Consider the following 14,672-nt stretch of genomic DNA (forward strand, 5'->3'; position numbering starts at 1 on the left):
AACGGCTTTCTTTGAACTTGATTCAGTGTCTCCTTTATCAGCTTTCTTTGGATGCTGCCAAACAGAAAAGGAAAGGTACAATTACTTCAGTGATCCTAAACCAACCTTTTTCTGAAGAATGTTTTGAAGATGACCAAAACAAGACATGTCAGGTTATCATCTTAGCATTTCTCTGCAGATCTTTTACCAGCACCATAGTAGCATCGAAGCAAAGTTGTATCAAACTCAGTATGAGAAGGTACATAACTTACCATACCAAACAGGTAAATTTCAAATACCATGAACAGCATGTAAACAGAGTTCCATAAATTTCCAGTTGGATTTGAAATCTGATATGGTAAAGAAATTCAATAGTATAACATTTCCAGCACACCCAAAAAAAATTACTTACACAAGGTGGAACAAAGACAGACTTGGCCACATTTATCTTTTGCAAAGTTGTACCAAAATCAACAATGTTCTGCATCAGAAATAAAGATTAACATGAGACACCATCATTGAGTGCTACCAGAGAGTAAAATGAAAGATAGTATCAATGAGCATCCTTTTAATTACAGATGCCAGTTTTTGTAAAAACACAACAAGAGGCTTCCATCAGCATAAAGGCACTAGTATATTAATAGAAATAAGCTGCAACGTTTTGTAAGAGATTGTGAAGATAATATCATAGCAGGCAAACACTGCACTTGTGTACTTGATATAACGAAGCATTAGTTGATTATGAAACGTGTAATCAATTTTGGATATCGGACAACATCACTGTATTACAAATCTGGCTATTTTCAATTTCAAATATCGTTGGAGGTGAGATGAGGCATCTCAGAAATGATAAGTTAATAGTCCAGAATAGTCACGTTCCAAGGATACCACCATAGGGTCCAGCGACTTGAAGAAAAATGTGGGCCTCATTTTCAACTCTGAGTTGAAAAGAAATTCTAAAGCTGAGCAAAACACATGGAACCATGACAAGAAGATTTACATTCAATTGATCCTTTCTTCTACAGAAGAGTAGTATTTCATATGGACAACAGATAGAAGTTAGCATAAATAAATAAAAATGTTCATCTTAGACCTGAATGTAGTCCATCCACCGCAATACATGAGGAAATTTCTGCAACTCGCTGTCGCTGACACGACTCTGAAACAAGTAAGGCAACTAAAATTTTAAACAATTTATAATATTTATTTAAGATAAGATACAAGAACAAAGGCACAAAATAGCACCCATCAAAACATGTAATATTTCAAACTAAACCTTACAACGTGCACTAAGGAAAAAGAAGCACTAATCCTCACCCAGTTACAAAAATAGGTGTTTTCATGACTTGAGAATATGTGCCGTCAAACTTTTTGCGATTCATAAAGCAAGAAGGTTGGTGGGTTGGCAACATAAAAAGAGCACTAGTAGAGTTGTCTCTAATTACTTCTACCAAATTATACCGACCAAAAACTAAAACATGTTAAGAACATCTCAGTTTTAGTAGTATATGAGAGGGAGAATAAAAAATGGCAAAATGCTATCATTGCACAAACTGGTAATGCTACATCATCATACCACGAAAGCTTGAACAGCAGCAAACACGACAATATCAGCAACTGATGGTTTAAGACCATCACCCAGTAGTACAGACTTCTGGGACAAATCCTTATTCAGATTATCAAGCAGTGCATGCTGTTTTCCATCACTCCCAGCAAAATCACTGGAAAATTTTACCCACTTCATCACCTACATAAACAAAGAAAAGGAAGACATGTTACATATGCAGTAGCATCTAGCAAGTGGGTTTGGTGTATGGAACCCAGAATAGGTCAGTACCTCATCCTGAGATGAGTTCACAATATGTGAGAACAGGCTTGCAATATCACTTTCTTCAATACTCGTATTGGATACAGTGCTCTGTACAATTAAGAAAAGAAGTTTAAAGTTAGTAACAACTTCCAGACAAAATAACCAACCTGCACAGATTAAGTTTTTTTATTTAAAACTAGGCAAAGTTTATTCAAATAAACAAGCACAACACAAGCACGAAGAACAATAAGTATATGCTTATAGAGTTACACCACAGTATATCGAAACAAAACAAAATCATTGCTCACCATAAATGCTGTGCATTGTGCAGCAGACAAGTCAGCGGTTTATGAACATCTAGAATACAAAAGTTAAGCAAACAATTTTTTTAGACCCAATGTACAAACAAATTTAACAAGATAGCACTGCACCAAAGCATGAGCAGGTATCCATATGAGAGATAAGGGTAAAGCATTATCATCATCTACCGTGAGGCATAAAGAACTGAAATAGCAAGTAATGAAAATTCCGCAAGTGGGAATTCACCATTTGAAGCTTCATCTGCATGTGACCATGTGACTAAACTATACCATGTTCTATATGTGTTGCAAACAGCAGACCAAACATTGCAGCTAACTAGTCTGTTCAACTCACGCACCGTCCCTTCATTTACTTGCTAAAATTTCAATTGCAGCACGATTAATCGACAGCACACCCATAAGGTCAATTCCTGATTTGTGCAACTGTCAACATTGGGCGCGCACATGCCCACACTCCCACAAACGCTGGAGCAATTACAGATACGATATTTGAAACTGTTATAATAAACGAAATCTAACCGACGAGACTACTCAGGTAAAACTTTTGGTGAGCTACACCACGCCTAAAGCACAGCAAATCTGCATCCGCAAATCTCAGCACGGACCAGATAGTATTTTTTATTAAAAAAAAAGGCTACAAAACCTAAGCAGCGAGCACTACAGAACTCTATCGCATGATACGCTTCAAAGCAGCCAAAATCTACCAGATGGATGTAGGACGCTTACGGGATCGATGTTGAGGTGCTTGCAGAGCGCGTAGGCCATGGCCCGCTTGGCCACCGTGAGGTCCGCCGCCGCCGCCATTAGCACGCGGAGTCTCGAGCACGGCGACGGGTTGGAGAAAGTGGAGAAGAGGGAGGGATGGTTTAGGCCTTTAGGGTCTGGTCACCACTCGCCAGTGGGCTGCTAAGTGCTAACCCTCCTCCTCCAGGCCTTTGCGTTTGGGCCGTATTGAGCTCGCTTCCGTGCGTGGGCTTGGGGTTCTATAGCTTGAACCGATATGTGTGGGCCGTGACGTTGTTTTCCGATATAGATCGGGCTTCTTCTTATTTCGGCTGTACCAAAGTATGTGTGATGGATTATGGGCCATGTTAATAATCGTGTGTCACTGAAAAGAGAATAGAAAAGGAAACGTGCATTGCCTGAGCCTGTAGTAATTTTTAATGTGTCCGCTGGAGCTTGTACAGCTGGCAGGTGGTAGCGGCCTGTGTACGTCGACGCTTTCCTCCGAAACCGGAGATGCTATGGAAACGCCCATCAATAACAAAATAAACCAAGTCAAACGAAGCTACGACGACGACAAGCTCACGCTCTCGTCTCGACTCCCGAAGCACAGTGTGCTGTGCCGCCTGTTGGGGGAGGTGGTTGACAATCTGACGCGAGAATCTAATGCGCTGGTGGGCAAAGTACACGGCCAAGGGACGCGATGCTCTCCGCACATGGGCGCAGCTCGCGCGCTTCGGCCCGGAACGAGGGCACGCGGCGATGATGCCATCCGTCCGGGCTCCCAACATCGACGTGAAAACGACGCCAGCGCCATCGTCGTCGGTCGGTTCAACGATCAACAGTTCCTCCGGCCCTTCCGTCCATAGCTTGATCTCCTTGCTGAGGCCTGTTCACCTGCCCCTGCGCGCCGACGCAGACTGCTCCGGAGCACAGTGGCGCCGCGTGCTCGGCGACGCATGGGAAGTTCTGTTCAGATCATGCATGCAGAGGCAGGTCGAGCAGAGCCCACCCATCTCAGCATCTCTCCATCGCCAATCGCTACCGGTGACTGGTGAGGTGAAGCCGTGTCTGTCCAGTCGTGGTCGAGACGCGACGGCTACACGCGGGCATGTGGTAGGGCCTCGGCCGCGGCAGTGACGACTGTCGACCCTGGACGCCGGCAGGGCCGGGGCGCCATAAATGTTCCCACCAGTGCATGTCCTCGCCGGGCATACAGCCTAGGCGCCATAAATGAGGCCCAGAGCCCTAGGCCGCGGTTGGTGCCTCGCCAAGTCGCCATTCCAGCGCGCGATGGATTCCCGTCGAAGCGAGGAAGAGCACGTGCGTCAGTGGGGGAGCGAGCGCAGGGACTCCTGGGTACGCGGTACGCGTCACGTTTGGGCGACCTGAACAGCAGTCTACTGGATCGGCCTCCGCCGCAGACACCAACGTCCAGTTGCCGTGCATTGCCGGCTAGCACGTACTAGCGCCCTGCGCCGTCGGCAACGGTCGTCGGTCGAGGCGCGCGAAACAGACGGGGGGCGCGAGGCGGAATCAGGGCGCCGTTGGTCTTGGTCTATTTCTCTCAGGTTACGACCGTTCTCCCGCGGCGCACGAGCACGACGGGCCTGCATACGAGCGAGGCAGGTCTTGTCCGTTCGCACGCCGCTCATGTAGAGTTTCTTTTGACAAAATGACGGGCTCAGATAGAGTAGAATTGCTAGTGCTGTAGTAGTATAATCTAGTCCACAGCTGGTCAACCATGTAACGTGAGCGCAGGGCAGCATGCATGCTTGAGTTGAGCATCCGTAGCCCGTAGGTAGAAAGATTAAACAAACGAGCTAGCAAAAATAAGGCGCTACTAGGTTCGTAACGGTACGGGACACGCTGGGACAGCGTCATCGGAGGACGGACTACGGGCCTACGGCTTCGGGGAGTAGTACAAATTTCTCTCTAGGAGAAGCACGTAGCCGGGCGGTGGGAGTGGTGTACGGGTCAAATCTCTTGAAGGTTACTCCAGTCGCATGGGTGCGGATGCACGAGATTCGAATCAATTTCCGCTCCGGATCTTCGCAACAGCAACGCGACAAAAACTGGCCGGCGATCCCCACGGCGCAGCGCTAAACCACGATCCGCTCCGAGCCTCCGACCACTGACACTGCTTGTCTCACACACAGTGGCAGTGTGGCACAGTGCAAGCAGACCAGCCCAAGCTTCACTACTGTAACCAACCTTCAGCTACTGCAAGATAAACAGTTTATTTACACAGTCCAAAAGTTGATGTAGGGAAAAAAAAAAGAGTTTTCAAGGAGGAGTTTGCTCTAGTTATCCTTAGAGCAAAGCAAGATCGTGCCCTTGTAATGTCATCAATGGCTAGACCAGCTTGTATAGTTTTGATGATTTTCTTTGTTTCTTTCATGTTTCTTAAAGCTCGACTGTAACTCTTTTTTCCGCTATAATTATAAATATATAATTAGTAGGTGGCGACCCCTGTTTCATCATAAAAAAAACAGAGAGAGGACGATGCGGTGGCATTTCTATAGCTCGCTTCCAATCAATAGCCTGCGGACGTTGCTTTCGAGTGAATCAAAAGCAATGCTCTATACTCCACGCTATACTCCCAACCTTTCTGTAGACAGCACGAGCTAGGAATGCTGAACCCGCCAAACAGGACATCGGAGCACTCAATTCCCCGTGATTAAAGCGAAACGTGATTACACCTATTCGCTCGACATGACATGCTTCGGCTATACTCCTACATACCCTACTTATTTGAATCTTCACCATCATCACATCCACACCCTTGAGCTATCAGTACGCGGACCTCCTGCTACGATGTTCAAAATGATCTCAAGAACAGGTAGATGGATCCTTTGTTTGGTACTCGATCGACCATACGAAATGGAGGGCCAAAAGGGTGCTTGACCTTACTGTTTGTCGCTCCATGATTCTGTTGTCTGGGCAGTCCTCCTACCTGGCGATTCGAAAATTGGCGGGTGCCGTGCCGCGGTGGAAAGGTGGTGTGCTCCATGGCGAAAAAGGCAACAGATCCCCGGCTCCCCCACTCGGTCGGTCGGCAGCCCTGACCCGATGAGTGCTGCCCGAGGCCTTTGCGCTTGGGCCTTTGTTTACTCCTCGCGAGCGGAGGAGATCAGATCAGCGCCGGCCTGGGCAGCAGCGAGGTGAATGCTGCCTGTTGCGGTGCTGCTGGAATTATTGCACGGCGTGGAGGTGGAGGAGGAAAACAAAGGGTAGGTGCTGCCTTAAATTTTTGACCAAGGCCATTCAATTCCCGCGGTGAAGACTGGTGGCGCCGGCGGGCGCAGTTGCCACTGATGATCGCCAGACTCTTTTGGAAGCTTCAGAAAGGGCAGGGGACGTTCCTGTATCGACTCTTGTTCACATAAGAATAGAGTGAGGCTTTAGTTCCCCTTTTTCTCAACTTTAACACTATGCAAAAAGAAGATTTTCCATTACATCAAATTTATGGTACATGCATGTAGTACTAAATGTAGACGAAATTAAAAACTAATTGCACGGTTTATTGTACCTTGCGAAACAAATCTTTTGAGCCTAATTAGTCAATGTTTGGACAATAATTCACAAATACAAACGAAATACTACAATTGCGTATTTATAACAAAATGCAAACTTTGCCACTTCCAATTTGGAAACTAAACACGGCCTGAAGAATGGACTGCTTCCGGTTTGTTCCACTACTCAAAATTGATTAGTGGTCTATCACTGTACAGTGTAAGTTAAAAAATTAGTAAGAGGGAACAGAGCAAGTAGACAGCTTTCAAAGGAAGAAATGCGGAGCAATTACATCCGTCAAACAAAGTCACACTATCAGCAGCAGAGCTGCCCAAGAACATCAGTCACCTGGTTAAGCCGAGTTATCACCCAAACCTGACTTGCATCGCATCGAGTCAATACCTACACGAGCTAAGAACTCTTCCAACCAAGGAACAAAAGAATTTCCAGAGAAGCAACACAAAGACTTGCATCCCTAAAACTTTGAACACATTACAAGCATTCCACCCTCTGCACCGCACCCCCTCTGCTCCTTTCTTCCCCACCGGGCAATCATATATGCATCTCAGACAAAACAAAAAAGAAAAAAGCTCAAGGCGAATTAGAATTTAGAACAGAGATCCCAGGTAGTGCCTCAAACCAGCTCCTCCTCCGCACTATCCTGAGGACTCCTCACCAGCTCGAGTATGCTCACCACCTCGCCCATGTCAGGCCGGTTCGATGGCACCTGCGAGGTGCAGACGAGGCCCAGCTTGATGATCGGCAGGGCCTCGTCCATGGGGAACTCGCCGCATAGCCGCGGGTCGATGCAGTCTTCCGGTCTGCCTTCCTCCAGCGTGCTTCTGACTAGATCACATAGCACAACGACGTCGTCTTCCAAGTACTCGACGGGCCTCCTGCCTGTCAAGACCTCCAGCACAAGCACACCAAAGCCGTAGACGTCGCACTTCTCGGTGATCTTCACCGTCTTGCATGCGAATTCTGGGGCCATGTACCCAAGTGAGCTCTGTATCTTACTGCTCAGCACGTACCGGTCCAGCATCGGCAGCAGCTTGGCGAGGCCATAGTCACCCACCTTTGGCTCGCCATTGCTATCCAGCAGCACATTGCTTGACTTGAGATTGTAATGGATGATCCCATGCTGGTGCAAGTATGTCAGCCCTCTGGCAACACCAAGGATGATATCAAACCTCTCCATCCAGGAAAGTGAATTATCTTCAGTGCACTCATGCAGCTGTTTATGCAAATTTCCTCCTGGCAGGTAATCATAGATGAGAAGCTGCAAGGATGAAGTCCAGTAAAAGCCTCTGAGCGCAACAATATTGTGGTGCCGCACCTTGCTAAGCATCTTTACTTGCCGCTCGAAATCATCCTTCGACTTGACCAAGCTAGAGACAGTAAGCTTCTTGATGGCTACCGGCTGTCCATCTCTGAGAACTGTCTTGTAGACTGCACCAAAGCCTCCACGCCCAAGCTCACAATCCTTATTCAACAATGCATGCCCACCGGCGCTGAACTCAGGGCTGCCCTTACCAAACATGACTAGCTTACCGGAGCTAGCATCATTCTCCGGGGACTGGCTAAGGTAATCATCAGACAATGCAGTAGCAGGTGCTGAGCGGGAGGCAGCAGCACGGGCACGGACACGGCGGTTGAGCACAGATATGGTGATCACTCCGATAGCAATGGCAGCCCCACCCGCAATGGCAATGAGGGTGGAAATGCTCAGTATGATTTTCTTGTGATGCTTGTTGCTAGGTGCACTCGATGTAGCCTGCGATGAGGGATTTGATGAGGAGTTGGGATTGAGCACAATCGGCTTTGGCATAACAGCACTGCATGAATCATTCTTCCGTGAGCTACAAAGACCAGAATTGTCCATGACGAAGGAGTCAGGGATGTTGTTAAAGAAGCGGCTATTTGGCAGATCCCCTGTCAGCATGTTGTGGGAGACGTCAAAGATGTGGAGGCTAGGCAGATTTGATAGCTCCACTGGTAGGGTTCCGTTCAGCTTGTTCTGAGAGAGATTGACCACCTGGAGACTGGTCAAGTTGCCCATGGTGCTAGGAATAGGCCCCGTGAGGCTATTGTGTGACAAATCCCTGCATTGGAAGAGCACAGCTCTGTATCAGTTTAAAACGATTTCGAATACTCCGTCGTAACTAAATGCAGTAGTAATCACTGAGATTGAATTGATCTGAACAGTTAGCTATAGTAGTAACGAGTGTTCCAAATCCTGCTGATGTAGACCTTTGACTTCAGTTTTGAGTGTATCCAGATAAAAAAGATGATGACCGGGGACACTGGGATGCGAGCAAACATAGTGACAAACACAGACCCATAATTTGCGGTTTGGGGTTCCAAACAGAAAATACGACATCACTGTCCTACATCACTTTCTACAACGTCTCTGCAACCTAGGAAACCGGAATCTATCAAAGCAGTCAAGAAAGCAAAAATAGGCCTAGTCAACTTCACACACAAGCAATCGCAATGACGTCGAAATTCATTCCAGGATATGAGTAAAAATTCAAGGAGATTAAACAAGAATTTACTTACAGTGCAACGAGGGAGCTACAGTTCCCAATCTGTGCGGGGATGCCTCCCGTGAGCGAATTCCTCCCCATCCGGAGGTCCCGGAGCGCCACCGCGCCGCCAATCTCCGGCGGCACGGTTCCGTCAAGTCGGTTAGCGCTCACGTCGAGCACCTCGAGGAGCCTCATCCCACCAATGCCGGCCGGCAGCTGCCCCGACAAGGAATTCGAGGACAGGTTCAGTGACTGCAAGCCCGCAAAGGCAGTGATCCGCGACGGGATCTCGCCGGAGAACGCGTTCCTCGACAGGTCAAGCACACGAAGCGCCATTGCAGCGTCCTCGGGCACCTTGACCCACCCGTGCAGCTGGTTGCCGGCCACCGAGACGCGCTGCAGCGGCAGGCCGAACACCCACCAGGGAAGCTCGCCGGTGAGCGCATTACGGCTCAGGTCGACCTCCACAAGGTTCTTGCAGTTGGCGATGGTGTAGGAAATGTCGCCGGCGAATCGGTTGCCAGACAAGTCGAGCCGCTCCAGGGCCCGCATTTCGCCGATCCACGCCGGCAGCTCCCCTGCAAGCGCATTGCCGCCGGCGCCAAGGAATTGCAGCCCGGTCAGCCTCCGGAGCGACTCCGGCAGACCGCCCGTGAACAAGTTATGCCCAAAATCCAGTGACTTGAGCAGCGCCGCCTCGCCGACATCCACTGGTATCTCCCCGGCGAGGAGGTTGCGGCTCAAATCCACCTGCCGTAGCGAGCTGCTCCGGGGGAATCCGCCAGGCACACTCCCGGAGAGCTCGTTGCCGGAGAGGTCGAGAGAGCGGAGCGAAGGCAGCGACCAGAGGCCGTCGGGGATGGGCCCGGCGAGGCGGTTGGACGAGAGGTTGAGGGAGACGAGCGAGGCGCAGGACGTGACGGCGGGCGGGATGTAGCCAGAGAGCTGATTGTGCGCGAGGGAGATGGCGCGGATGTAGCGGCATTGGGCGAAGAGCTGGGCGGGGACGGGCGCGGCGAGGCGGTTGGAGGAGAGGTCGAGGGAGCGGAGCCGCGGGAGCGCGGCGAGGAGGTTTGGGAGCACGGGGCCGGAGAGGTTGTTGCGCGGGAGCGCGAGGGAGAGGAGCGCGTCGAGGCGGAGCAGCGCGCGCGGGAGGCGGCCGGAGAGCGACGCCGCCGGGAGCGAGAGCGAGGTGACGCGGCCCGTGCGCGCGTCGCAGCCGACGCCCGGCCAGGAGCAGGGGCGGTCGTCGTCCTCGGTCCACGTCGCCAGGCGGCCCGACGGGTCCGAGACGCCCGTCTTGAAGACCACCAGCGCGAGCACGTCGTCGGTGAGCGCGCTCGTCGCCGCGGCCGCCGCGAGGAGCAGCGCGGCGAGGAGCAGGGGCGGGCAGGCGGCGGCCATTGCGACGCGGCGGGCAGGAGGAGGGCGAGGAGGGTGGAGGGATCACAGCGGCGCTCTGCCCATTTGCGGGAGCAGTGATGGGAGAACTGGGGGTAGTGCAGGTGCAGGCGCGGCGGAGGGCGTGGAGAGAGACCGAGAGAGCGGAGAGCCAGAGGGGAAGCGAGTAGGAGAGGAGGCCCCCCTTGTGCTATTAATGTGCACGAGTATAGAACAAATAGGAATGGACAAAATGATCTGCTTCCACACTTCAATCCGCTTTTGTCTACGAGGACATATATTTTTTTTGGAAATATTTAGCATTTCAGGCAAAAACAATATCCACAGCAACGAAATCGACCAGAAAATTATGAAAATTCGTAGGTTTGAAAAAGGGGGTCAACGATTAGAAAAGGGGGGCAAGGATTTTTGCTCTCACCCTCAAATTTCTGACCCTTGATCTAAAACGAACCGTTCAGCTCGACCCAACATCTTTTTACCTCCCCCACCTCTTCCCTGTCCATCCACTCGCGCAAGCGCAGTCTCCATCATCCTTCTCCCAGCTCTCCCCGACCTCCGCCGCCCTACCGCCCCACCGCTGCTGCCCTCCACCTCGCGCGACGCTGTCCCCGACGTCGACGTGGCCCGCTTCCTCCACCGCCCCTCCCTTCTCGCTTCCCCCTCCTCGCCATCCACTCCTAGAGTCGTCGTTTGCCCCCGCCGCCCTGCTTGTCTCTTCCTCCAGCCGGTAAGCAAGTCTTCCTTCTTCTACCTCCCCCACCGCCACCCAGACGGTCACCGCCGGTGCGGAGGTCTGGCGAGACCCTACCGCGCCCGCGACAACCTCCTCCCTACCCACCCCGGCACCACCTCCCACCGCGGCCGTCGTAACTGTCGTTGCTCCCGCCCTGACCTAGCCCAACCACCGGCCTCACCGCCCCCGCGCCCACCACCTCCGCCGGGCCAGCTTGCCACCCCCGACCTTCCCTTAGGCCCTGCAAATTCCAGCAATCCCAACCTCAACCCCAACCCCAACCCCAACCCAACCCTAAACCCTAAGCACCCCAATCCCCACCACTAACCTCGCCATAGAAGTCGCCGGAGGCGAGGGAGAAGCTCCCTGTTGCTTTAGATTGGGGAGAGCAACAAAAACACTCGCGTACAGTATAACTTTCCCCAAGCGGTTATGCATCTCTTTGCAATGGTATTGTACGTGGATTGGCAGGATCGTGTAGCTCGGCCGTTCGAAAATTTTCGATCACGTGCGTGGCGTCGCTTGTTCGCTACCACCGTCATAGTTAACGGTGCAGCAGCAGCGTGCCAGGATGTTCATTTATTTGCATTTAATTTCTCTTAGCTGGAGTGGATTTACTGGTATTTACCTATTTTTGGTAAGCATGGTACTCTATTTTTTATTATTGGTATATCATGGTATGCTATTATTGTGTGAAGTGCATCGCAATCTCTCATTGATTGTTAAGTTTATCCTAGTGACAGTGCACTGCATACAGCAGCAGGCATACATTTGGATCTGCTGTGATCCAGCTATATTCAAGGCAAATACGGAGCAACAGTTGAATAAAAATTTGCAAGGCTGATCGCCAGAGAAAAGGAACAATAACGGTGGATCAAAAAGTTGAATTCTGACTGAATTAACCGGAGTACTACTTAAATTTTGGTGCCAGTTTACCTATGAAGTTTATGCGACCAAGCAATTAACCATGTTTATGGTAGTTCAAAACAAAAGCATGCGTCAGAAATTTGCCAAAGTTTATGATTCCAGGCCTACTACGCTTGTCAGCAGTGTCTGAAGGTTGCTTGTATTCAATGTCCCGCAACAACTTTCATTTACACCGGCCGCTTTTGTTCAGAACAGGGGCCATTTAATGTGAACTTATTGCGATCTGGAGCAGCATAGGAAAGGGGTGGCGTCGCAGCACGGGGACAGGTATGCCCAGTTACCCACGCCCCGGCCCGGTTGGTGAGCCAAGGACGAGGGCAACTATTTGAAAAATTCAAAATTTACCGCCATACATCCAACCACTCGGTGATACGGGCAGCCAAGTTTAAAATACACAGTATGCAAGTGAGATCAGATTCCTTGCAATGCCATTGTAAATTTTATATGGGGAATATATAAGTAAACAAAGTGATTGAGCCAATGACGGTTAATTGGCATTCAGCGTAGAGTATACTATACTTAATGGAATACACAATAATACTATGTTACTGACATGTGGATCCAAGATACGGCTTGTTGTTGGCTTATTGCAACTGTGCCATAGGTTATGCAAGGGACTAAGATACAACTATACAAGGAGCATGAGAAAGGCAGTATATAATAAGCGGGGCAGGAGTGCAAACCGGAATGCTTTGCGGTGAGGGGAGAATCATGCAGGCTTGCTGATGGTGTCCCCCACAGGCTGCCTGTGTCACTGATGTCTCTCATAATGCAGTCTCAATTAGTCTTTGTGCACAAGTTACCTTCTGAGATCCACACCCACATGCAGATGCCTGTAGCTTTATGCAAAGAATGATTCAATAGCAGGTTCTGTCACCTTGCTTTAAACTATGCTACTGTAAACAGCAGATTTTCTACTAATTGGCTTTACAGAACACTAACTGTGCCCTGTAGCTACTTTGCGCGGAGAGGTGGCAAGTGCAGAACTGCAGATTTGTTTGGGCACTTTGTTAGGTGACTGATAGTGTTTGCCCAAATTTGGAAGACCCAGTCAATTCTTTCAGAAAATGTGAGTCATTGAGGAAATTGGTAGCACCCACATTCTTTTTCACAGGGAATTCGAATCAAAGGTATGAAGCAAGATCTGAAAAGTTTGCACTTTAATTTAAGATGTGCTACTATGTTTGCGCACAAATGAACTTGCATTTGTTTTCTTTTCCCTATAAGACAGCAAGTAAAATTAACAAATAGAAAAGGATATATATGGTTCTCTTCTTGTAAATAAAAAAGGTTTGATTTGCTTTCTGAGCACAGCACGGCATTCTTACCACTTGGAATATCAAGTGTCGGGATCGCCAAAAAGACAGTTATCCTCGAACGTCAGTCGTAGTCGTGAGAAATTTTTAACCTCATGAGTTGTACGCCATATGCTAAAGGATTCCAAGTTTAACCTCGCAAGTTGCACGTCGGTAGCAAGGAAAGCGGAACCCCTTTTTTAACTTCGCACGCTCTGAGAAGGCATCTCGAATGTTAAACCTCGTAACCGCGCAGCGCCTCTGCTCCTGGAAGGACTCGAGGGTAATATTGACAACGGCAAAAACTAACACCAAGTGGGTTAACTCTCGAGTGTTCAGAATCTTACCCGAACGCCGAGCTTTCATACTTGTATTCCTTGCTCAGGGATGACACTCAGAAGGGAGCCACTCGAGGTTAAGGTCTTTCGACAAGACTCTACGAATCAGAAGCCTCGAGGCTAGGCACTCGGTTCGGGACGTGGGTGAAGACTCGAGGCTAAGCGCTCAGCTCAAAATGAAGATGAAGTCCTGAGGTTAGAGGGCAGAAGGCGTGAGAAGCGTGACCATGTGGAAAAATTCAATATGTATATGTTTTCTTCAATAACCTTTATGTACGGCGTATAAGACCAACGTCAAGTGTAAAACTCACATCCGTGTACGTGGTTTACCTGCCCCGAATTCCTCACATCATACAAAAGTAGAAAATAACGATTTCTGTTAGCTTCGAGCCTTTGACAGCAAAAGGCCTATCTGTTCCTGCCGTTCTTACCACGATTAAATCAGGAACAAAAGCAAATCAACAGCATTGTGAGAGATTGCACCTTTGGCATCTTCTTTCTCCAGCAAAGTAACATCTTCATTGAAGCAAGTTAAACCAGAATCCTCTCCAAAGAGAGGGCTCGGTCGCACCTGCAGAAAACAGGGGTCAGAAACATCAAATCATGAGCCAAGCAACTTTCCAGATCACGCTTAAAGGAATTAATGTTGGAATTGGAGAGTATACTTGACTAGTGTGAACCAACTTCAAGCAAGGTAGCAAGCTAATGGCTAGTAAACTGCCAGTGCCAGCCAAATGACAATTGAGCATGTAGAATAATTGCCCTCCTAACTGTACATCCTATTCTTTACTACAAGAAAGAACATGCTAGCCACAAGAAGACTACCTACTACTATAAAGTATATTACAGACAAATCCACTCTTCACAAATCTTATCTTAGATCCTCAAAATGTCCCAGTAGTTGGTAAAATGCTGTATCGCTAATGATATGAAAAATGTCAAACGAAATAGATATGGTCAGGAACATTTGATATGCATATACCTTGTCGTGGCGCAACCAATGCTCAGAGAGTTGTTGTTGTTGCCAACAGCTCATATCAGGGGAAGTCTATAGACGGCCAGACATCATGAGAAGAGAGAAACACTTGAGCACCCACCAGTC

General features: G+C 49.0%; 2 protein-coding genes across 2 annotated transcripts in view; both read right to left on the reverse strand.

Annotated features, from left to right (window-relative positions):
* Positions 1 to 2,995, reverse strand: part of LOC117858723 (tRNA-aminoacylation cofactor ARC1) — a 5,766-nt gene extending 2,771 nt beyond the window's left edge. The window contains exons 1-6 of the mRNA XM_034741852.2: positions 2,836 to 2,995; positions 1,817 to 1,897; positions 1,556 to 1,726; positions 1,073 to 1,138; positions 392 to 460; positions 1 to 54 (exon numbers count right to left, since the gene is read on the reverse strand). The exon at positions 1 to 54 is cut by the window's left edge and continues 63 nt beyond it. Of these exons, the coding sequence (XP_034597743.1) occupies positions 1 to 54; positions 392 to 460; positions 1,073 to 1,138; positions 1,556 to 1,726; positions 1,817 to 1,897; positions 2,836 to 2,913 (519 nt within the window). The 5' untranslated portion in view covers positions 2,914 to 2,995. The remainder of the gene's footprint in view (positions 55 to 391; positions 461 to 1,072; positions 1,139 to 1,555; positions 1,727 to 1,816; positions 1,898 to 2,835) is intronic.
* Positions 2,996 to 6,596: 3,601 nt separating this feature from the next.
* On the reverse strand, positions 6,597 to 10,777 carry LOC117858097 (uncharacterized). Its single transcript, XM_034741098.2, has 2 exons — positions 8,908 to 10,777; positions 6,597 to 8,450 (listed from the first exon to the last, which is right to left on the reverse strand). The coding sequence occupies exons 1-2, from the start codon at positions 10,278 to 10,280 to the stop codon at positions 6,983 to 6,985; spliced, it is 2,841 nt and encodes a 946-aa protein (XP_034596989.1). The 5' UTR covers positions 10,281 to 10,777; the 3' UTR covers positions 6,597 to 6,982.
* Positions 10,778 to 14,672: the final 3,895 nt, after the last annotated feature.

Source organism: Setaria viridis, chromosome 5 (assembly GCF_005286985.2).
Source record: "Setaria viridis chromosome 5, Setaria_viridis_v4.0, whole genome shotgun sequence".
Taxonomy (NCBI): Eukaryota; Viridiplantae; Streptophyta; class Magnoliopsida; order Poales; family Poaceae; genus Setaria; species Setaria viridis.